General features: G+C 36.1%; 2 protein-coding genes across 2 annotated transcripts; one reads left to right on the forward strand and one right to left on the reverse strand.

Moving 5' to 3' along the window:
• Positions 1–253: 253 nt before the first annotated feature.
• LOC121345413 lies at positions 254–9,024 on the forward strand. The gene is given in 8 exon segments (XM_041422262.1): positions 254–331; positions 2,238–2,336; positions 3,089–3,149; positions 4,053–5,596; positions 6,091–6,154; positions 6,323–6,410; positions 8,468–8,503; positions 8,505–9,024. Coding segments are annotated over 8 exon segments (2,043 nt in total). The 3' UTR covers positions 8,578–9,024.
• Positions 9,025–12,171: 3,147 nt separating this feature from the next.
• LOC121345478 (T-cell receptor-associated transmembrane adapter 1) lies at positions 12,172–23,278 on the reverse strand. The gene is made up of 6 exons (XM_041422465.1): positions 23,203–23,278; positions 17,927–18,037; positions 16,349–16,385; positions 14,973–15,034; positions 13,589–13,647; positions 12,172–12,456 (listed from the first exon to the last, which is right to left on the reverse strand). Exons 2-6 carry the CDS (start codon positions 18,027–18,029, stop codon positions 12,172–12,174), a joined length of 546 nt encoding a protein of 181 aa, XP_041278399.1. The 5' UTR covers positions 18,030–18,037; positions 23,203–23,278.
• Between the last annotated feature and the right edge of the window lie 500 nt (positions 23,279–23,778).

Consider the following 23,778-nt stretch of genomic DNA (forward strand, 5'->3'; position numbering starts at 1 on the left):
AAAAATAAAAACTTTGAGAGATTTTTTTTTTAGGATTTTGAATGAAAAGATAGTAATGTTTGTTCACAAATGTGAAGTTATACGCTTCACAATGCACATGTGTTCAATTTCATTGTCAATCGCTGTGAACAGCAAGGCAAATTTACCCATTGATCAGCCAAAGAGAAACGTTTCAGAGGTTTTAGTCCAAGCAGCAAATTTAGATAACATCTACCTGACACATTCCAGACCAAGAAAACCATTCTCAGCATGCATGATTGAGTTGCCAGTGAGCAAATGGCCGATTCCAAAGCACACTACAATTGAGATTTCGCAGATCGTTAAAGATCCTGTAAATGACTGGTGTGCTTGGACACATCTTCTTCCTGTGATTTCTACTGAACCTCAAGAATTGAAGAGTTTCAGATCCATGACAATGGACATGTGCATGGAGTTTGAAATTTTAAATGCGAGAAAAACAAACAATACCATCAACTTCACTCCAAATCAAGAGTTTTGTAGAAATGCATCGGCTTAGTGCAGAAACACTACGACGACAACCAGAGGGTCACTCCAAGTTCCAGCGCATTTGCCGAAAGAATTCTTTTTGATTTGAGGAGATAGAATTTGGCACGGCATTCCTTCAAATGCCAAGGGAAGTCCATGCAGCATTAGAAAAATTTCATTATCACCAGATTCGAAGTGGCAGAAAGAACAAAAACATAGAGAAAAAAGATCTTTAAAACACTATGATGCAAATTGCGACGATGAAGTGTACACTTGGGACAAAGCAAGGAGAATTGCGACAGCAATTTTCTCACCTCAGACAGCATCAGAGGTGACCTTAACTCAATTAGACCACATGAGTTGTTGGCTGAGCAAACATGCTCAATCAGTCTCTCTTGCAGTGAGTGACGTATTGCAAGACATGGACAGTATAAGACAGACAACTCTACAGAACAGAGCAGCAATTGATTATCTGTCGCTAGTTCATAGTCATAGATGTCAAGAATTTGAAAGAATGTGCTGTATGAATCTCTCTGATCACTCAAAGTCAATTCATGAAAATATACAAAAAATAGAGGATAGCATAAAAAAACTCAGCAAAATCACAGAATCTTAGATTGATGATGTGGTGAAGTTTTTTAACCTTTCTCCTTTATGGAGAGAGCTTTTGAAGACAGAGTTTCAGGTTTTGATACTTCTCATTGTCCTCTTAATTATAGTGCCATGCATGTTTTTGTGTATAAGGCAAGTCATGAGTCAAGTTGCAAAGAAGGTACTTTTAGTGCAAACAGAACTCAACACATCACTCTGGATGTCCAGAGTCACCGAGAGAACCCTTGGGCGGCTCAGATATCTTAGAATGTTGCCAGAAGTGTCTGGTGGCTTGACTTTGATCCATCTAGAGATGAAACATCTGTGTATGAAGAAATGAAAAGTTCTAGGATGTGAATAGTGTATTTACAGGATGAAGTATAGATTATAGAAATTAGGTACAGGAGGGTCATGAAGACAAGATGGAAGATTCAGAGCGTGGTCCTAGGTTCTTCTTTCTTCTTCATGTCTTCCATTTTGTGTGATGATGTTGGCACATTTAGATTGGTTCATGGTGAAGGTACACTTGTCTATAAGGGTGAAAAGTATTGGGAATTAAAGGTAAATATGATAGACATAATTTTGCTGTTGTCTTCTCTCTGGCAACAGCTAACGCAACCTGCTTCAGAAAGTGACAGTTTGACTAATTAATTGCCTTTTTGTACAAAATTCTCTTAGGCTTTACACTGAGGGTTGTTGCAGAGTAGACCTTAGTTTGTATATGAGCTCTCACGGGGTGCTAAGAATACACTTAGAGATTTGCAGCTGTAATTATTCGAGCTTTGTAAGCATTTTTCTTTTTTTCTCTTTTCTTTATTTGTGTGGTTTGTTTGTTGGTTTTTATCAGAGGATCTTTAAGGCAGTGTGTGCTCTTCCCTGAGTATTCTTGTTAATTATCCCTTTTTATATATCTTCACATGTAGTTCTTTCTTGGGATTTGTGGGGCGTGTTTTTGGGGGGGGGGCGGAATTTTTGCCTAAAATGTATACATTTAGGTGTATATAAACTGAGAAATAGGTCTCATAAACTGAGAAATCAAATTATGCAGGTTGCGTATCTTGATCTGAAGAATACTAGTTTGCAGTAAATCCGAATAATCCGTTTGGAGTTGCCTGTGCCAATAATTTCTATGTGTTTTAATCATTTTATTTTCCTCTAAGAATCTGAATGGAGGTGATGGACAAATCCTAAAGAAAAAAAGAATTCCAGTGGATGTGATATTACAAGGTGATGAGAGAAATATTCCCAAATGGATAACGGTAAGATATTTCTCCTATTATTCCTCCTATTCTAAGTGACGAGCTAGTTAGAATAAAATAAAAGCTCTTTAACTGGGTAGCAGTTAAGTGAATTCCAACACAACTTTTCTGTGGGTCTCCCATTCTTCTTCTGCTGAATGTCTGTGTGGATCTTGGCACTTTGACAGCTGTGATATGTGAGAAACACAGCAAATGTTTTATAAATGTATATTCCCTTTTTTTTTTACTTTGATACTTAGTTCTTGGAACCCTGATGTGCCGGTTGATCTTTGAGCTGTCAATTTTCCTAAAATTGACCTTCGTAGAGGACAAAAGAAAGAATTAGCTTTGTTTTGATTTGGGGGGCGAGGAAGATCAGAGGTGAAGTGTCAGGATACAGCTTCTCTTTTCTACTGGAGCTGCCAGAGATGTCTAGATTATTCAGGGGTGTGTGTGTGTGTAGATATATATATATATCCATGGATAAATTCTTATATTTGGAGTAGGGATTAATACATGACATATAATATATAAGTTGAAAAAAACATGACTAGCTTTCCAAGAATCAACTAGTAACTCCTAAAACTTGCTACTGAAGTCTCAGACTAAATGTTTTCTGCTTTGCCTGAACTTGGCTGAGCCTATAAAGACCATAACTGTACATGACCCAGAACAGCAAGAGGCAAGGAAGCCACACGTAAGGTTTTGATGATATCTTTAACATGCAAAAAACTCAGAACGTTAGATAGTTTTTTACTTTCTTTGTTTTTCAGATAACAACTCCAAGTTCATCAAAAAGTCATCGTTCAACATTGCCGGGGCAAGAACTGCTTGGTACAATTAAGACTTTTGTCTGTTGGTCAAATATATTTGTATATCTGTATGCTTTTATTATAATTCATTTGGAGAACTATTTTATTTATTGTAACCAGAGGCATTATTTTTTTAGCTGAAAATTTCAATAGCCTGGATTTCAAAGGACAGTTAGGCATGATTTTTCGTATGGTAAAATGTATTTGGAAAACAGAAAGCTAATAACTTGAGTACATAAATCCTACTGTTCTTATGCAGCCTCGGGAATAAATATGCATAATTACTAAGTTCGGCAGTATTTAGCTCACTGAAAGTGGTGGTTTTTAGTTCTGTTTGTTTTAAACTCAAACAATGTAATACAGTGGCTTTCAGTCTGCTGGCGACTTGTAGTCAAAGTGGTACTTGCACGATAACTTTGCTCAGAAGGTTTCCAGTGTTGGTGCAAGCCTAAGAGTTTTAGTGTAAATATTTTAGGCTTAACAGCTACAGAAACCATTATTTTAATCATCATTTATGAAAGCAAAAGCTGCACTTGTACTAGCCAAGTACAAACTTTCTAGGAACACAGCAAATAAGTTACAAAACCTTTTGGATAAGGCTGTGTACTTCTGATTGGGAGTCACAAAATGGCAAAGAAGTCTTTCTCTGCAGAGAATATCTGCATATTATGCTACTTTGAATAGTGTGTTTTTCCAATTAATTTGATTTTTTTTCCTGTCTAATATGTGAATCCCTATGGTTAGGAAGTGTATTAATTTTTTTTGTAACAATCAGTAAGGCTATCTGAATCATATGCAGTTGATTTTAAGTTATATAGTATATCATTGGAAGTGTCTTAATAGGTTTGGATTTTTTTTCCTGTCTTCTGTTTTGCTTTTTGACTCATTGTAGTTTTTGGTTTGGTTTTGGGTTTTTTTTGAATAGGCAATCAAGCTGCTGTTTGCAGAAAGAAGCTAGAATTTTCAAATGAATGTTCTTCATCCAGATATCCACAGTTACAACATTCTGCTTTTCCCATTTCATCAAATACCATAGCCTCACCCAGGCATCAAGCTTGTCCAGAACTGAGCACGACTTCATGTGGTAGTATTTTTGGAGATGAGGAATGGTCCTTGAGCAGTCCAACTCTTTCAAGCTTGTATCCAGCAATGGTAGAGATATTTACAAAGCTCATGGCACAGCATTCTCTGAGAAAAGTGTTGAAGTACATGTTTGGAGACTTATGGTCCAAGAGACGGCATTCTAGAAGACCAAAGCTCAATGTCACTGTAGACAAAATGAGAGGGTTCAGACCCTGTAAATATAAACTAAAGAAAAGATTTCACAGCATGTGTAGCTCTAGAAGTAAAGACAACCAAATTCCAACTTATGGGAATGAGAGCAGAGAATTCTGTTGTGACAGTTGCCCCGTTAGTAATTCATCTGGTCTGGTGCCTTATGCATGTGCTGATACAAATGAAATCAAAATAGTGCACTACTCTGGCTCAAGTTCAGAACAACATTTGGCATCTGGAAAAAGCCAAGAAATCTGCAAACATACTGCTTTTCCTGATGTTATGGATAGAATAGGAGAGACATTTCTAGTTGAAAATAAATTACAGGCTACTGCCTCACCAAAGAATTCAGAATACACAGAAGGTGAAACATTTACTTACAAACATTTCTCAGAACCCAGTTTTAGAACATCTGCTGCTAGTTCAGATGCGTTTCATCTTGTAAAAGAGAGTAAGACTCAGAAAACTGACTTCTTTTTTGGTACCTCAGAGTTGTGTTCATCTGCTTGCAGTTCCCATGGTAATAGAAACAATTCCATACCTACCACAAATTGTTCTCCTGCAAGATCATCAAAGGTGTTCGTATATCCTCAAAAAATAACTTCTTTCCAGCCCAAAGAGTCATTTTCCTCATGGAAGCAGAGTTCTTCAAAGACGGACAAAGAAATAGATGCTGCATTTGACGAACTCTACTACAGAGTGATTTCTGGAGAATACCTAAAGCCTTTGTCATTGACAAGCCCTCTGTTAAAGTCACAGAACCTTGAAGAGAAAGGAGTATTAGTGAAGAGTAATCTAAGTGTTTCTGAGAGGTTCCCTAAACGGTGTGATGTAGAATTTGAGAAACTGTGTGGGAAGCCTGTTCCAAAATCTCCTGGGCTTCAGACAACTTCAAATTTCAGGAAATACGAAGAAATAAAGATGCCTCAAACTGTAAATGCCCTTGTTAACTCTCCTGTCCAAAGATATTCTTCAATTTCCAGTGTTAAAAGAGTGGGAAATTTTCAATACCATCTTCCTTGTTCACCAGTAAAGCGACTGAAATTTATACCAGAACATTGTTTTTCCTCAAGCAAATATCAGGAGATTTCCCACAGTAAAGAGGGTAATCTTCAGACAGGTGGCCTGGGTTTTTTGAGCACGTTCAACTGTAGCAACCCCAGCTTTTTTGCTGATCACAACCGTCATTGTCAGGTATTTAAGGACCTTGCGGGAAAAAAATTGTGCACTTGTAGATATTTGGAGAAGGGCTTAAGAATGGATTAGAGCTGCAAGCTGTTTTAACTAGGGATAGCATACTTCTGGTGCTTTTTGGTCAGTAGGGATGTTTTACAGCTCTGGGGGCTTGGGGATATCAGGTCTCCTGGATCCATGTGATAAGCTCTCTATATTTAATACATTTGAAATGGATCTAAATTAAAGGTTTTACTCCATTTTAATAGACAATGTTGCTGGAAAAAATGATCTCAAATAGTAACTCAGTTATGGTGTTGTCCTTCTGAAATAATGACATTAATTTTATAGACTAAGAAGGTGAAACAAACAAATTCATCTTTATAGGGTTTCACAGGAATCATTAAACTTGTTGATTTAAATCAGACACCTATTTCCAAGTTCACAGTCATTTTTTCTGAGGTAAGCTGTGAAATTGTGTATTTTTTAATGAATGTTATATGTTTTATTTTCAGGGTTCTGCATGTCATGATTCCTCAGATCAACGTTTTCTTGGTATTCCTGGCACTTCCCTGCAAGGTTAATTTCAGACACTTTATTAATTTGCGCAAGAGTATTTTCTTAAGGAAATTTGCCCATTGAAGTACTTTCAATGTTTAAATAGGCTAAAGTTTAAACAACATTCTGTAATGTTCATGCTCCTCAACATTGTTCTTGCCCTTTTCATCCACTGTTTCTAATCAGCAGAATCTGGGACTGCAGGTGCACACTCTGGATGGCCTGGGGCAATAGAGAATTGCAGCTCTCTGAGAAATGTGAGCAAGTGTCACCAAAGGTAATAATAGCCTCTTTTTAAAAGAGATTTCAAAATGAATTCTTACTCCTCTACGCCTCTATTAAAGATATGGAGGTGACATGCATACGTGTAGAATGAAAATGAGTGTGGGAGAGCCCAAGCTAATCACACCTGCAGACTTGAACACTAAGAGGCAAGTGTCTGTGGTCAAAATTAGCCAGACTCCAGCAAGGAGAGCTGCTGAGCATGAGACAGTAAGATGACCTTACTGAATGCCTACTGTAATCCTTATCTGCTGTTCTTTACAGTGTCATTTATTATTTTATATATGCTATGGAATTGTTTTTATTGTGGCTCTGTGTTTAAGCTGACAAGTCCTCTCAGAGAGGAGTGCAGCACATTGTTATTTAAAAGGACTTGCAAAAGTTGGCCTCTGTGCAGTTTGGCATCATTACCTGCACGGTGGTGGCTCTGTTTGGAACATATCAGAGATCCTCTCCTCCTGCTATGAACACCACTGGCAGTGTATTTAGATCTCTGGAAGCAGGACACTCTTTCAGTTCCCTGAATAATGGCCTAAAATGTCTGGTTTTCATAGAAAATAGTAACTTTTAAAGGATTATAAAGCTTCAGATCGCTTCGATTTTTAATTACAAACATTTAATATTCTAAGGATTTTAAAATCATTAAATCCCTCTAAAAAATTCCTGATTTTATTTACTAAAACATATTTTACATGCTTTTTTGGCATAAGTGTAATTTGTCACCAGACATTATGCTGCTTCCCAAGCTCAGTCAAGAAGTATTTTCACTATGCTTGAGATCATCATATGGCTGATATCAACATTTACTGACAATGTTTGAATTAGATGTTCAAAGGAAGGCTGAAAGCATTTTTTAAACTACTTGTATGGAGAATTTAACGAGAAAAGAAGTTTAATGATGTAAAAAAAGTTTCAGTTTAAGCAAAGATGGAATTGAAATTTAGAGGCTTGTATTACAAATACATACAATATTGATAAAGATTATATTTTGATTATTTCTTATATAATGAAAGATTGGAGACAAGCTGATGCTATGCAAGGATGTTTTTGCAATGTTGAGTATGCCCATTTAACGGAGCAAAGTTCTTCTCACTTTTTGGATTTCCTTTTGTTCTTCCTCACTACATTATTCTGTGTCCCCATACAAAACAACCATTCCTGTAAGATTAGTTATTGTTTGAAGGGAAATGGGTTTTCTCTCTTTAATGCCTATAAGTAGAGAAATCAAAATTTCAGAGTTTTCTTCCAAGTCATCTGGAATAAAATCTATTTCTTTCTTCTTTAATTAGACAAAGACATGTTTGCTGATTTGTAGCCAAAATGGACTGTTAGCTGGAAAGCTTCCTGAGGCCTGTGATGTGATATTTTTAGCTTTCTATGGTTCCCTGCAGTGAAGTTTTTTAATGGCTTCAGATCCCTCAGATGTTTAATGCCTAAGCCATGTGGGAAAATGCTCTATTTTGTAAGGAATGCTTGTGAAAAGAAAAGAAATAATGTATTTCTATCTGGAACCAGATTGCCTTTATCTAGAAGATGATTATGAAAGAGATTTCTGAAAAGGAAATGTTCATAACTAATAACATAAGTGTTCATAACTAATGTTCCTAACAGCTCTGTGTGAACACTGTCCTACAGCTTTACTGCTATAAATTGTCAGATGTAAACCAAATTAGTTTAAAATAGGAGAGAAAATTCAAGCAGTTTCTTAAGTAATATGCAAGGTGTTCTCACTTGTGTCTATAGCTTTTAACTAGTTGTGAATACATTCCAAGATTGCATCTCAAAGTTTAATAGATATACATAACTTAGATTGATCTAGTAGCACTACTGAGGCATTAAAATGACATAGCATGAAAAGCTTCCTCTCCATCTGAAAGCACATAGGAAAGCAGGACAAGGAGCACTGCTGCTGTTCACAGTCAAGATGTTCAGATACCTTGCTTTGTCAATTTGTTTCATTTTCATCCTGTTCACTGGAGTTTCAGCAAATACCGTATTTTTGTGTAATTTGCTCCATCATCTAAACAGTGGTTTTGTTTTTTTTTTCCTTAGGGTATACAGAAAACTAAGCTACACTGATAGGAAAGACCAATTGTAGGAATCCTTTGGATGACTCCCTGGTTAAAGCTCACCAAGAAGCATTAATGCACTGTTACAGTTAAAAAGTTTTATATAGGTTGGGTTTTATTCAATGTTGTTGCTTCCAAAAATCAAGGATGTAAGCAATACACAACTACTTCTGGTTTATACTTCCTTATAGTTCAAATCTTCAGGGAGGGGTTCTTCCCTTTTAACAGGGCACTTCTTACTCAATTTATGGCTAAGTTGGATTTTTTTATTTGACAATATTTGTAATAACAGAATGTAATCTGTATTGTTTTTATTTGCTGATAAGCTTTGGTTCTTATTGTATTAATAATAAGGAACAAGCTCATTTACCTAAACTGCTGCCTATTCCTGCTTTTTGGATGCATCAGTACAGACCCAAAAATCACTGCTATATGCTATGACTTAAGTTTTCTATGCAATGTTAATGTTAAAATTTTCCAGAGTTGATCGTTCAATAAAAGTTTATACTGTTTAGTAGGTTTGATAATTGCATTCTCTGTTTTGACAAAGTTGTACCTGACACAGTTTGTGTTCTAAATAAAAAACTGTTGTGAACAAATACCTGCCTTCAACATTTTATTTCACTTACGTGAATTCTCCGGAGGGGTTTGTATACCTGCACGAGCAAATCCATGAGAATGAGGTATGAGGGTCCCACAGGTTTTCACTGCTGTGTCCTTTCTTGGCAAGGGTGTTGTGTTAGTGGTGTCAGATCAGGTACTTGCTGTTTTATCAGCAGTGCCCCTTGTTAGCTTTCTGAGCTTCAGAATAGGAAGATACTTGTTTTCTTTGGCTTTATTTCCAGACACACAGGAGGGGTTGATTTTAGCTCTTAAAACCAAAATCTTGTTATCTTAAGTATTGTTCTTGAATAGGACAAGAAGCCACCTCTAGTGAGGTTTTCTCTGCACTACGAACTTCTGCACACACTTTCCGTTCTTCATAATTTGGATATTACGTGTCTTTCCGTGACAGCAGCAAAATACTCTCTTTTAGAAATGCTCTTGAGGCTCTTTTTTCTTCCTTTTCCAGACACAGATGCATTGTAGGGAATATATTTTATGAAGTATCTTCCTCTTGGATTTGTTGAGGTAATTATTTCGCAGTATTTCTTGATACACTAGTATTGAGAGATTACGTAATTCATTGTTTTCTGTTCTAAAGTAATTTAGAAGTCAGCTGGAATTGTGGTTTGGACCTGTTCTGAATCTAGGTATGACTTCTACACAGCAACTTCAATGCAGCTCAGACAGGTAAGGAAGATAAGTTGGTTTATTCAACATAGCAAAATTATCTTAATGAAGATTACTTTGAAATAGTTTAAAGAGGTTGTTCTTGGAAGACCTTTAAGTGTTGGAAGATAAGATCATACCAATGCCATGTTTTGGGTGCTAGCAGTAGCAAAAAAGGGAATAAGAGTTTCTATTTTTAGAGTTGATCTTCCTACACCATGTGAGCCAGCAGACTCTTGATACAAGCAAAAGTCTGTTGTTTCTCCTAATGATACTAACAGCTGCTAGACCAGGTATGTTTAGCCAGGTACATCTGCAGTGATTATCAAATGCTAAATTACTGCTGAAATACATCTGCCTCAGCTTATAAAGATGTCAGTGGTGCTACCTGATCTCATGTTTTGAGTTCCATTCTTCTACCCTTCCAAAGAGTATTGCTTTTTCCACCATATTTCCTCTTGTTTACTTATTCTTTACTGTTCCATTGAACTGGTACTTGAATGCTAAGCTTACCGTTAATAAAAAAAAGCTTTACAGTGCTTCTCTTTGCTATAAAAATTTTTTTAAGGAATAGTGGAAAAACAGATGAGCTTACTGAGACAGTGTAAACCTAAAACCTAGCACCTCTTCTTGTGTTGTAATTAGTTGAAACTTGCTTTATATGTAAATAATTTAACTAGTATATGATAGTTTATGTAGGTCTTTCTCTAATGTCTTGAAGATGGCACAATATTGAACATGCTTTTTTATGTAAGGATTCAGTAGTCATTTGAAAACTACCCCAAAGCTTGTTTTAAAAAAAAATTAGGTTGTTTGATTGCTTATTTAAGCAGATGGAGGGTAAAGAGCCAAAAGAATAAAGCTGAATTTGAATGTGGCAGCATTACAAATGCCTTGGAAACAGTTGATAGGCTATTAAAGATCATCCTGAGAGCCACAATCAATAATTTATTGGAGGCAGTGATTAAATGATGAAAGGAAGTGTGTATAGATATATATGGAGAATATTTACAAAAATGCTCTTTGAACAAACTATGTTGCAGGGGAAAGCAGCTGATGAAAATTAGCATAAACATATAGCTGGACTAAACAATGAAAATTGAGAATAGAGAGGTTAAACTAAATATACTTAAATCCCATTAAGTGAACTTAATGTTACATGTACACTCAATGAGAGAAATGGATACCTCATTTCCATTAAATTAGTTACCAGATTGAAATGACAAGTTTAATTTAACCATTGTTTGGGGTTTTTTTGGTGTTTTTTTTGGGTTTTTTTTGGTTTTTTTTTCCATGAATTTATATCATCCCTTGATGTGTCCATCCATTTCTACTGTTAGAAGATGTTGACTCTGTACTATGTGCCTTTTGTTTTCCAGGTCTGTCTCTTTCAGGACCAGTTTTAGGGCTCTGTGCTTCAGAGTTTCAAGTTCCTTGGCACTGCTCTTTGGATTTTAAAGGCTCAAATGTCCTGGTTTTTTGAGAAGGCAGAAGTGTCTGACACCTAGAGGCAGACACATTACATCAGCTTGTTTCCTGCTGCAACTACTTAATGACTCCCAGAATATAAAAATAGATATCCACTCTATAAAACTTACATTTAAAGAGTTTAGTCTTCAAATAAATGTACATACAGTAAGTGAAGAGTTTGGGGAAATAAAAAGCTCTTTCTGTTTTTGTAAAATATTTAAGGATGGCAATGGAAAACCCAATAGGAATGCAAACATAACATGGGATATTGGAAGAAATACTTCCTAGATTTATTGTTACAGATGGTGTGATAATTTTTGTGGACCCTTGAATACAGCTGTATTCAATATTGCACTAGTAGAGGAGTTGAGATGTATTCTAGTACTGTTAGAGGAAACTAAAGATACTCAAAGATACTGCTAAGTCTTGTGAAATGTACAATTACTACTTTAAATCAGCTGTTAAATTATTCTCCAGTCATTGCCATAGACCAGTCACAGTCAGAAAATTCACAGTGTGTAACAGCAGATCAGTTCTTGGTAAAACAACTAATCACCAAGTGTGCAAGTATGAAACACAATCTCATTTCAAAAGTATTGAAGTTAATATGGAATAGTTGTACTCTGCTAGAGCTGTATAGACAACAAGGGGGTCTTTTAGGACTGCTTGAAAGCTGATGATTGTTTAAAATGGGATCAGTTCTTACTGGAATCACATGAATGCTGAGCTACCAGCTTCTGCAACTCTTTCAGATTGTCTTCAGAAGGGCAGATCCATCTGAGTGGCAGTCTGGACCTATGTCTTGCTTAGTCTATAAATGTGCTTGGCAGACAGTTTGGAACACTTAAGTTACTCATTTCATACCACGGTTTAGTATGTCAGCTTTCTGGAATATTTGATCAGTCATTGATCCTCCAGAATGAAAAAGCAAATCTTACTTTATGGTTACATAATCGGTTCACTACATATTCGGTTCTCCCCCTTTGTATTATGAATCAAGCCCATTAATCTGACAGGATCATCATGAATGGCTTCTACTTTCGCCGTGTTTTCGGCAGCCAGCTGCTCACTATTGAGGTAAATGCTAACTTTGGAGGCCACCATGGTGTTAGATGATCTTTCTCCTTCATCTTCCTCTAATGAAGGATCTTTCTTTCTCCTTGGTTTTTTGCATTTTCCCTTGACACTGTGATCAAGTGAGGCATAACACATCTGACTGGCAGACTCCACCTGAAAGAAAATTCACTTTAATGTTCAGTAGTTATCCTTGCTTTAAATTCGTATCTAAGTCTTCAACTATGTCTATGCTCTAATCATAATCCTGCCTGAAATTTGCCTAAACTAGCTGTAAAATAACTCATTAAAAGTACAAATTATTAAACTGTGGGAGAATGGAAAACAGATCAATATAAGCTAATGGTAAATTACTGATAGTGGCAATATGGAAAAATTCATCAAGATATCATTGGAAAGATTCTCTGTGGGAGAGAGGGAAGCTCATGTAATAAGTCCAGGTTCTTTGGGATGCAAGACATTATTTGATCTGGTTTTCTTCTTACTTTATGTTTTAGTTTGAATCCAGTTATTAACAGGCTTTGTTTGTGCAGAAATCCAAAGATGGATGATTCTTGTCTATATATATGATCTCATTTCCAGTGCAAAATGTATGCTTTTTGTGTCTTTCCCCTGTTTTTTGTGCTTTTCAAGCCAAACCATCAATGACTATTGACTTTGAAATGTCTAGATTTAAAAGGTTGTTCTTTACCTGCTGGAAATACCCTGTGAGAGAGTCTGAAAATCCATCCCTATGAAATATGTGGCAATCAACTCAGGAAACTGATGCTAGGAATGCTTCAATTACAGGCAAATTTCATTTGAAGCTTTCATGCTTTCAGGCATACAGGTATCTCAACAAAGTACAAATCAATAGAAAACAATCCTTCCCTGGTTAGGGCATATAGATTTTGCAGTGGACAGGAGAGAGCCAGTCAAACTCATGAGTATCATGTGATGCAGCTTGTGTTTTCACTTGGTTGATAACTAAGCCAAATAAAATTAATTCTTTACATTAGCCATGGCCATGGATGCAAATTTAATTCCATGTGATCTGCATGCCTGTGGCTGAGCTTTATTATGCTGTATTGCATGGATCTGAACAGCCTATAATTATGCTTCCTTATTAAGGACTCAGATTGGAGGGTCAAATTTGTACTGAAATACTTTGATGAACTGAGATACTAATGCATGGTAACTTTTGTGAGACTGAAGATTTTTGTTATATACTCTTAGAGGATAAATAAAGGAACTCTGAGACAGACCATGTTACTCTAATTCATAAATCTATAACTAAAATTAAAGATACCTGTAGCTGGTTAACTGTTCTTTGAGGCTGGGACTTCATCTGCTCGTAACAACATTCTTCTGTAATTTATCAAAGTAGAAAAATCTTTTTATTAAGACATGCTAGTGAGCCTTAAATGATCAGACCAACAGATTCTCTCTGTTAGAGAATGCTCTAACATTAAATTAAATTAATGCTCTCAACTCCCCCCAGTTTGCTTTGGTAGGATGTTTGTGTTTGTTTTGAAATCACACATAGTCCTCTCCCTCTAATTATAGAGAGGTAAATAGCTAAGAAATTCAGACACATACTGTGAAAATGAAAACAATTTTGTGTTCATATGAAGGAGAGGTTTCTCATTATTTACTTATATGGGTGTCATTTTAGAGTGGTGGGAAGACTTCTTGCAATTAAGAGGTAGCCACATACTGATGAATTTTTCAGCACAGGCAGCCTTTTCTTTGACTGAGAAAGAGGTTGTGAGTTGCAGCAGCTGGTGATTAAATTCAGTTTTACAGAAAACTGAGTCTACTTCAGTTTTCTGTAAATTTGGTTCCAGTTATTTTTTCATGTTATATCTCATTTTAGCCACCAGTAAAACAGATTACTTCCTTACAGTTTTCAGACTTTTACAATGTCACTGCATTTGAGCGTTGACTTGATTCAATTTATGCAGACTGTGTATGAAAAAGTTGGGTTTGTTCGAGCTTTTTTTTTTCCCTGCAGTTCAAGTGCTTTAGTTTTGCTTAGCTCCAATTAAGGCTTGCAGAAAAAGTTGTTCTCGTTACTTAAATACTGCTTTAACTCTATAAGGGCTTTGAAACCCCCTGCACATCCAGCTCTCAGTGCAATTACATGATGTTACAGCCTTTAAGGTGGTGTCTGTGCCAAGGATTGTTAATTTGAGCACAGTAAAGCAGAGCCAAGCTGTCTGACCACCATTCAGCTGCTGGGCTTCAGCACATTTGTTGGTGTCGCTGGTGATGTGTGGATAGCCACAGCAGAGAGCTCATCTGTGTTTGTTTCTGCCTGCTTCTGTGGGAGCACTGACCTTGGACCATGAGTAATATGTGGTTTAGATTGCTCTGATAGGTGTGGATCAAGCTGCTGTTTCAGTTAGTGTAGCTTTACATTTAGACAAGTTCTTTGTTTTGAGATACTTGGCTGAACAGGAACATATGGACTGTAAAAAATCAAATTCAGTAGGAGGTCTGTTCTCATAAATAGTATGAAGGTTTGCATTTCTATGCCAAGTATCTTTAAATAATTTCAATTATATCAATAGTTGAAAATATGTAGATTCTCAAGTTTGCCATTTGAGAAATGCAAAATATGTCAGTCAGTCATTTTAATCATACACTTTTATAGCCACTGAATAGACACATGTTCCTAAAATAAAGCTTACCTAAAATATCTTGATTGAGATTGCCATAAACTGGATAATCTTCTGTGTGATAGCCATCATAGCTACCAGGGGAATGAAAAAATACTTTTAATTCACAGAATATGCTTCATTTAGCACCCCAATACTATATTTTAGTAAATGTTTTATGCAGATCGTTTGTTATCTTATAAACAAAATCAAATATATACGAGAGGGCAGAAATGTCAGTGTGGGTATTCTCAGGAGAGATTTTTACCTAGCCCAGAATTGAACTCTCCTTTCCTGTAACTTCATTAAGCACAAAGCAAATCTCAAGGCTATTAAGCTACTGTTTGAGGTAGGGTAAGAAATATTAATGATCACTGAAAGGAACCCAATTCATGTCCTCTGATACCACTGCAATACAAACTAACGCACCATATGTGTCTTTTGGGACAATGTTCTTAAAAGGTCCCGTCTTGATTCAATACTTGAAATACTTCTGTCAACTCAGAGAAGACCAAAGCCAAGTTCAAGTTTGCATTTTTAATTATATGTTGTGTTTCATTACCTGGTGTTAGTTGAAAATGTTTTTAAGTGGACTTGTAAAATGGGAATTGTTAGTGGGAAGCACTGTGTAACCTTTCTACTGCACCCCTATATTGCATCTCCAGGGGGTGAAGTTGTGCTCTAACACCACATTCAGTGGTATTTTTCATCTGAACAGGCAGTAATAGACAAATATAGACTTGCCAATTTCAAGAAAATTTGTAATTGAGAATTGGTTTTGAGTAAGAGGTGCAGGCTTTTGTATTTTTGTTTGAAGGGCCTTTTATATATGGGTTGAGATGCGACTCTATCCATCTCTGTTTTCTAAAGTTTGGGCTTGATTTGGGGTTTTTTTCTGTGTGGCATAAGAGAGAGAGACTTGAAACAGATTTGTGTAATGGATCATGAGATATCCTACAGCTGTAAACTCACTTTTTTATTGCTTTTGGATGCTATGTGTAAAAGATGGTTATGAAGTGTAAATACATGTAAATTATCACTCCACAAGTATTAACTATCAGACTATAATTAGTCACTGCTTTGTGAGAGCTGAGAGTTCTTTTGAATTATTATGGAATTATTGACTTTTAAGTGATAGGTAAAGGTGGTTTAACTCAATATCTTTCACTTTCAGATAAAATTATAGTATTAGCATGCAATTATTTAATTGTTGATAAAATTACTGGAGGATGTATCTCACATGTGAATATTTTTTCCCTAGGTTTTTTGAATTTTTTTTCCACGACCAACATTTCCAGGCAGACTGCATGAGATATTGAATTTTCCTCTATGCCATCCCTCTGAAGCCATCTGTCATTATTTACTGCATATTTTACCCTTGCCAGAAAAAACTTTTTTGTACAACTTACCTTGGATCGTTCTCTTCATAGCCTTTAAGTATTTTAGCTGGATTAAAAAAAAAAAAAAAAAAAACTTAAGAGAAAATGAAACGTTATTTTAGAACACTTCAGTCTCAACAGGCATGGTTTTGGTTTTGTTTTAGAGAATACAGTTGAAAGCTCTGGCTGTCAGGATCTTCATTTGTCCCTCTACTTTTCTCAAATATTTTGTCAAATACAAGAAATATTTGTGTTATGGCGCTGTGCTGTGCCTACAAAGTCTACATTAGTTTACAGTACTCAAAAAACGTAACACATGTGATTCATTCTTTATTTCTTCCACATTCTCCTTCTCTCTCATTTTTTTCTCTCAGATTTTCTCTGGTGAATCGTGTTAATATTACAAAGTGATGGGTTTATTTATTTCACTCGTTCTGGTATGGCTGAAAAAGAGATCCTGTGATCCACACAGATGAAGAAACTGAAGCAGAGAGGCAATGGCTACAAAGAAATTTCATGCTAGAGCTTGATGAATAATTCAGGAGTGCCTGATTTCCTAAACTCTGCTCCAGGACCCCGGAATTTACCACAGTAAGCTCCAACTCAATGACTAATGCATTATCAGCCACTCTAACCTAAATCTTGGTCAGATTGGTTTAGTAAATGATTGTGATTCTTCCTCAGAGATACCTGCCTACTAGCCCTAAAACACAAACCAAAAAGCTCAACTGACACCCATCCCAAAAGACTCCAGCAACTCTCTTAATATCCTCTGAAGATCTGACTCTCTAATACTTGGTGAGGGCAGTTTATAAGCCTGGGCCTTCTGTTTATGTAGATTTTATATACACGGGTGTATTTAGCCTTGTTGAAGTCACCAGTGTTTGCCTGCCCACCCCACGTGTGCAGCACGGGCAGTTTTCCCTGTGTAAAGGGAATGGTGAGGATTGTACAACTCCCTAACCAAAGAATCACATGCATAAGTCCAGTTGCACTGGCACAATCTGTCAAAAAGTAGAAGTTAATTTTAACCAAAACCAGAGTATGACTGCAGCCATGAGAGACACACTGGTTTAAGAAATACGTTAGAATCCTATTATGAAAAGCAATTAGAATGTTTTTCCAAAATACACTGATAAGGCATAAAATCTGTATGAAATCAGAAATTCAAATGAGCATTCAGGAATCTGGGGAGGAGAAAATTTTCTCAAATGTATTTTCTATCTACTTAAAATATTTTTAAAATGGAAATATAAATAATCAGTTATAGGAAAAGTATCCTTCCTAGGAAAGGAAATTGCAGGTATTAAAAATAGACTTTAAAAATAAAAATTTAGTCAGAACTAAATTCTTCTTGTTTTGCTGATTTGTCTTCAGAGAAGGGATTTGGATAGCTGTTTTTAGCAGTGGATTGGGCAGTTAGCAATCATTTTGTAATGATACCTGACTGTCCTAAAAATTTTTAAAAGATAAATCCTCTCTGGTAAAATCATTCTTGCCAAAATATAACTTTAAGATTCAGAAGAATCAATTTGTTGACTTGATAGCTCTGAGCAGGGATGTCTTTAAACATTGAAATTCCATTCGTTACAAAGAGACATTACTTACATTGCTTCTTTTTCATACAGTGTACAATATTCAGTGTCACTGAAACAAGCAGAGCCAAACTCAGGAAGGCCAAAACTCCCCAGACAGAAAAATGGCAGTCCATTCCTGTAACTGAAAGAAAATTTACTATTTGTGTTGTCTAACAATATTACTGTGTTCTTCGTGCTTGGCTGGTTTTTGCTTTCTGTAATCAAAGCTGCTATTTTGCTGTTTACTCTCTGACAGCTATTGCTATACAAGCTAAATAATTAATATCAAAACCAGATGCTAAATATTAAGAAAGCAACTTTAATAAACTGTTAGTAGAAATACTGTTTCATAGGAATTCAGCCAAAGATTAAGCTGTTGGTTTGCCTGTAAGATGCAGTAAAATTCAGAAATTAAAAAAGAAAAAAGCCATTTTACTGGATAGCTTTGAAATTCTTTTTGCAGTTGTCTTTAAGTTAGTATTTGCAGTAAATTAAGTAAATTCCTAGCTAAATTCTGGAGTTCATGAAAGTAGTTCTGAATTTATTCAAAACAAATTTGCTGGATGTGTCTCAGAATAAGCTAAGACTGTAACGTTTTAACAATCCCTGGAAAAAAAGTAAAAATTTGGTTATGTTTTCTTGCATTGTCTTCCAGCTATTAAAACCACTTACTTGTTCTTATTTTCTTGCCTGAGAAACCAGAGAATTTGATGATAAAGGATAAGCATCAGCTGGGAGCCAGTGAAGCCCCAGGGCAAAGTTCAAACAGCTCCTGGAAAATCACTTGGTAAAAGGTGACTCCACTTATCTGAACAAAGTCTTCTTTTGCTCTAAACTTGCAATAAGAAAGACAGGAAAGAACCCCCCTGCATAAAATCTGATTTTTCATTTAATGAATTCTTTGGTTTACCTTGCTTATAAAAATTTCCCTCACAAACCATGCTGAATAAAATAGCCTATTTTTGGTTGTCTAGTGGCCAAAATTATCAGCGTTGCTATGAATGGCCTGGGAAAGCCTTCCGTGCCAGAGGAAACTCTGAGCCAAATAAATGAGTGAAAGACGCTTGCAGCTTTATTCTTAACTTTCCTCAGAGGCATATTTCATGTTCTCTGAGATGTAGAGTGTTTGAAATAAAGCCTGGTGCCCAAAACTAATGACCACTAATAGTGCATGAAAAGAAACGTGTAGCCGGAGCAGAGCAGTCACGGAGCTGGACTGGACGATACTGATCCTTAATGCACTTGAAGTGAAGCCAAGTGAAAGGAGGACAGGAATGCACTTTTCCATGTTGCTGGCCAGGGGGAGGGTGGCAATGCATTTGCTCCTGCTGAGAAAACAGAGCTTTGTTCCTTGACTGATCAGGCTCCAGCCCAAAACCTTCTTACAGGTTTTGCCCCCTCATTGTGCTGGTGTTGCCAAAGCTCTTTTTGTTTTGTTGTACTCCAGTCCCCCAGGTGTTCTTATAATGACAAAACAAGATAAGATAAGCCCTGGTAGTAAAAAATCACAAATCACCTGGGCTTCTGGGATGCAGGATTCTTTCCTGATCAGAACACTCTTTTAAAATGAACAAAGCAAAGCAAATAAGCTGTAATCTTCTGACAGACTTTTAACTTTTTTTTGCACGTGGTACTTTTAGTGACCATTTATTCTTCTTTTTAAACTAAACATCCTGTTTCCCTCCCTTTCTACTACTTGAGTTCTCCCAAATGTGCTTGGGAGTTCTTTATCACTGCAATACTGCTTTTCATGTTGAAAGGCACTTCTATGCAGTGAGACACAGACATTTATGAGGAGAGACAATATCCCCATGGAGCAGCTATACATCATTCCAATTTTTCAGGGAAGGAATTAAAAGAATGGGAGATCCTACACTGAGAAGATGTTATCAGGGGGCATCAAGAATGATCAGTCTTTGGAACCTGGTTACTGTGCAATTAGTCACTCAATATTGCATCCCGTGCAACCTGTCCAAAACTACAAGTCTTCCCAGGACAAGAAACTTCAAGTTTCACTGTTGTACCTAAATAATCAGAATCCTCTCATTCTTCTCCTGTCTTTTTATTTTTCTGATGTGATTGGTTTCCATTCTTCTCATGTTCATTTCATATTTTTTTTCCCTACACACATTTTTGCCAGGAAGCAGAAGCAGTATTGTGGCCTACAAGAAGGGAAGCACATGTAACTGTGATGGAATGACAGCATCAACCACGTTGGAAAAGTCCTCTGAGATCATCGAGTCCAGCCTGTAACTGAACAACACCTTGCCAGCTGCACCATGGCACCCAGTGCCACGGCCCTTCTTTCCTGAAACACCTCAGGGACACTGACTCCAGCCTGGGCAGCCCATTCCACAAGCCACAACACTGAGATTCACTAGAACAAAAAGAGTGAGCAGGTGCTGAAAGGACAGTTATGATCTAACATTGTTCCTTTTTCTTCTTATAGAATGTTGCCATTTATTTCTCTGATTCAGGAATCCAATTTTTGCCTGGTGTTTCCAGAGTAGAAGGAAAATTCTTAGTTTCAATTTGTCTATTTTCAGCCCTTACCTGGCCCACTTTTGTTGGCAAGTATTTTTTTAATGTTTCAGTTTTTGATTTAAATTGAAATTATTATCTGGAAAATAGCAATGGTTGGATAAAATTATTTTCTTTTTAATTTTCAAGTTTAAATTCTATAGTATTTGAGCCATCCTACTTCTCAAGAATTTAAAAAACACTCTAGGAAAAAAAATATATGAAACTTGGATTTCTCATAAAATGTACCAATGTTTTAAATTTTACAATCTACAGTTTTTAAGCATGATTTAGGAAATTTCATGGGTGTGGGTAGATTAAGAAAAGAACATTTAAATTTCTTTCTGGATGAACACTACTTAGTTTATTTTTAAATTTATTTTCTATAACACTGACTTAAACATCTGCTTGTGTTTCAGTAGAATGTATACAAACATATGTGTGACTTCATTCTATTTTTTTTTTGTTTGTTTTTGCAATGCTAGCTATTTGTTTGTCAGACAACACTACTTATATGGGAGAAACAACAGCCGTTTTTACTTAGCCTGTAAAACCATAGTAAGCACCTTGATTGGAGATGTACTGGTGCTCTTCTGTGACATCCACATTCATTCTAACATTAGTTTCAAGCCACCCAGATTTAAAACATGAGAAAATCCAATTTTATATCCTAGCTTTACAGATATGCAACTCCCCGATCATTCCTATGTCTACTTGTTCTTATAGGTGTTTCCGATATGCTGCTTACATTTTTAACTTCATTATTTCAATATTAACTACTTTGACAACAGCAGCATTAGAAGGAAAGCTGACCAACTGCGTGAAGAACAATTTGTCTCCACGGATAACTACACCGCTCTCCCTAAATGTACAATAGCAGATGCAACCCCTCACAGTTAACAGGTTGTGCTAAAGACAAAAATAAGATAGGGAGACTGTAGATGGTGAGTGAGAAATAAACAACAATTCTATTGGACTGATTATATTCCATTTTGAAATGTTTTCTTTTGTTCTATTCTCTTATTTTAATTCTCATGCAAGTCATCTATTCTCAAATGGAGCAAAACTATAATGATTTTTTTTTACGTAACATAAAATTAGTCCAAAGAACCTGTGATACTGTATTCAGGGGCATTCTCATTCAAGCTGTCAAACTGAATATTTAAAAAAAAGAATGTTGTATCTTTTGAAAAAAGTCATATGGAATAATCGCTGCTTGGGAATAGGACACTATGATTCTAAAACAATAAGCTCAAATTCCATTGGGGTTTTCTGGGACAGTCTGTCTGTGATAGGACTTAAGGGTGGTAGTAGTTTGTTACAAGAAATAATATTGAAGTCTTCTTAAAGTAATGTGCTACTCCCTGAAAGGAAGAAGTTCATTACATACCCAAGGTTTCATGAGAGGGACAACAATTCTTGTTATATTGTTAGAAGACTTTGGGATGCATGGGTGGAGAAATAATATATTTTATAATTATAAAGATGACAGGATTTTGATTAATATCAGACTCTCTCTAATATTACTGACACATTCTTATGCTGCTGTTCTTCCATTTATCTTTGAAAACCAGGTTAAACTTGGAGTAGCATCCAAGTAGAACGTCTGTCTTAGGTAAGTTACTTCATTTGGATAATGTTTTTACTTTTCTGACTTCAGGGATGGGTTACTCACAACCTCTTAGTATATTTTCCAGTGTTATAAACTGCATGTACTAAATTCACACCACAAATATAGACAAACAAAAGACCTTCTAAATACGTAGTTATTTGTGCTTTTTCTCTTTAAAAGTCTATTGACAACTTTCTCCACCAACAGAAACATGGGAATAAATAGAGTTTTTGTTATTTGTTCTTAGATTTTCTCTTTACAGGGTTCATTATATTGTCATTGGAGTGCTGTGAGGGAAAACAAGCTAAAAAAAAGCCCAACCCAAAAAAACCAAAATCCTCCAAAGCATTCTAATCTTTCCTGGGTGAATTTCTGCTATTCCTTTTATTGCAACTCAAAGGAGTGGATATGATCCTGTAGGGAGTGGAGCCAGATTTAACAATTCATGTTGGATATTTGTCCTATTAACAACATAAGAATAGGTAGCAGAAGTACTATGTTTTGTTCCTCCTAGCTCTAATATATTTTCTTTAGATAATCCATCACAAGGGATAACAGTGAGATAGAATACTTCTACCAGGGTTTTGTACTGAAAAGGACCATGAGGTGAGGAACATAGATACCATCTAGCTGGACATGCCATCTGTGGTATCAATGTGTTATCCACAGAGGCAGATTAATTGCTACCAGATTTATGGTGACAATCTGGAGCACAAAATAGTTTCTTCCCTTTCTTTCCTCTTGTTTTTGTCTGCAAATTTGTTAAAGATTACGTAAAACTGCCTTTCCTCCCCCCTTCCAATTAAACGTCAATATAAATAATATTTTGTACTAATGGTCCTTAGAAAAAGAAACTCATTAAGAGACTGATGAATGTTAAGTTAGCATTAAAAATGCTTCCACCTGTGTGAGCATTTAATACAGGATTAATTCTCTGAAAAAGATTCCTTAAACTGCAATTAATTAGTGCACAAATAATTGCTTTGTAAGATATCAACTTCATATTTCAGAAGGGAAACAGCACATTGTAAAATAAGAAGGCCCACAGCACATTATAAAACAAATGCCTTAATTAATGAAGGTTTAGCACCCTGAGCCACCTTTTTAGAAAACTGAATCTACCATAGTGTGGTTCTACTGCTCCTATGCTTACAAGTTTAAAAGATAAGGCTTACCTGGTTCTGTTGCTTCTAGGAACACTCTCCTCTCCTTTACCCAGCAGGAAATCAAGTTATGTTGGCAGAAGATGGATCCTCTTGTTTTGAACCTGGCAGCATGGACCTGTCTTTATAGTTGTTGTTAATCTCAAATCCCTCCAGTCTTTTTTTTTCCACCTTCTTTCTTGCAAACAGGAAGTGAGGTTCAGCTTTTACAAGCAAACACACATTCTCCTTCAGTGTTTGCCTCCAAAAGACAATCAAAGTATTCATGTATGTGTTTGTATTTATTGTCCACCTGTCCTGCCTCAGAAGAACATGTACAGGACTATTAGTTTAATTGAAGTGATACAAACCTGCTTTTGTAATATTCATATTGACATTCACACTCTAAATCTTCTTGAGTTAATGTTATGTTGAATTCAACAAAAGTATTTAGATGCTTCTTAAAATAAATTACAGAACTATTTTACCTAGGAGTGCTATGTGACTCTTGCTCTCTTGAAGTTTCTAAACCAAAGCAGAAAATCATTGCTGAGAGCTTACAGTTTAGCAACAACAGGATTCAGAGGTATGATGAAGGTATTATAACAC

Source organism: Onychostruthus taczanowskii, unplaced genomic scaffold (assembly GCF_017590055.1).
Source record: "Onychostruthus taczanowskii isolate IOZ18803 unplaced genomic scaffold, ASM1759005v1 scaffold73, whole genome shotgun sequence".
NCBI classification, from domain to species: domain Eukaryota; kingdom Metazoa; phylum Chordata; class Aves; order Passeriformes; family Passeridae; genus Onychostruthus; species Onychostruthus taczanowskii.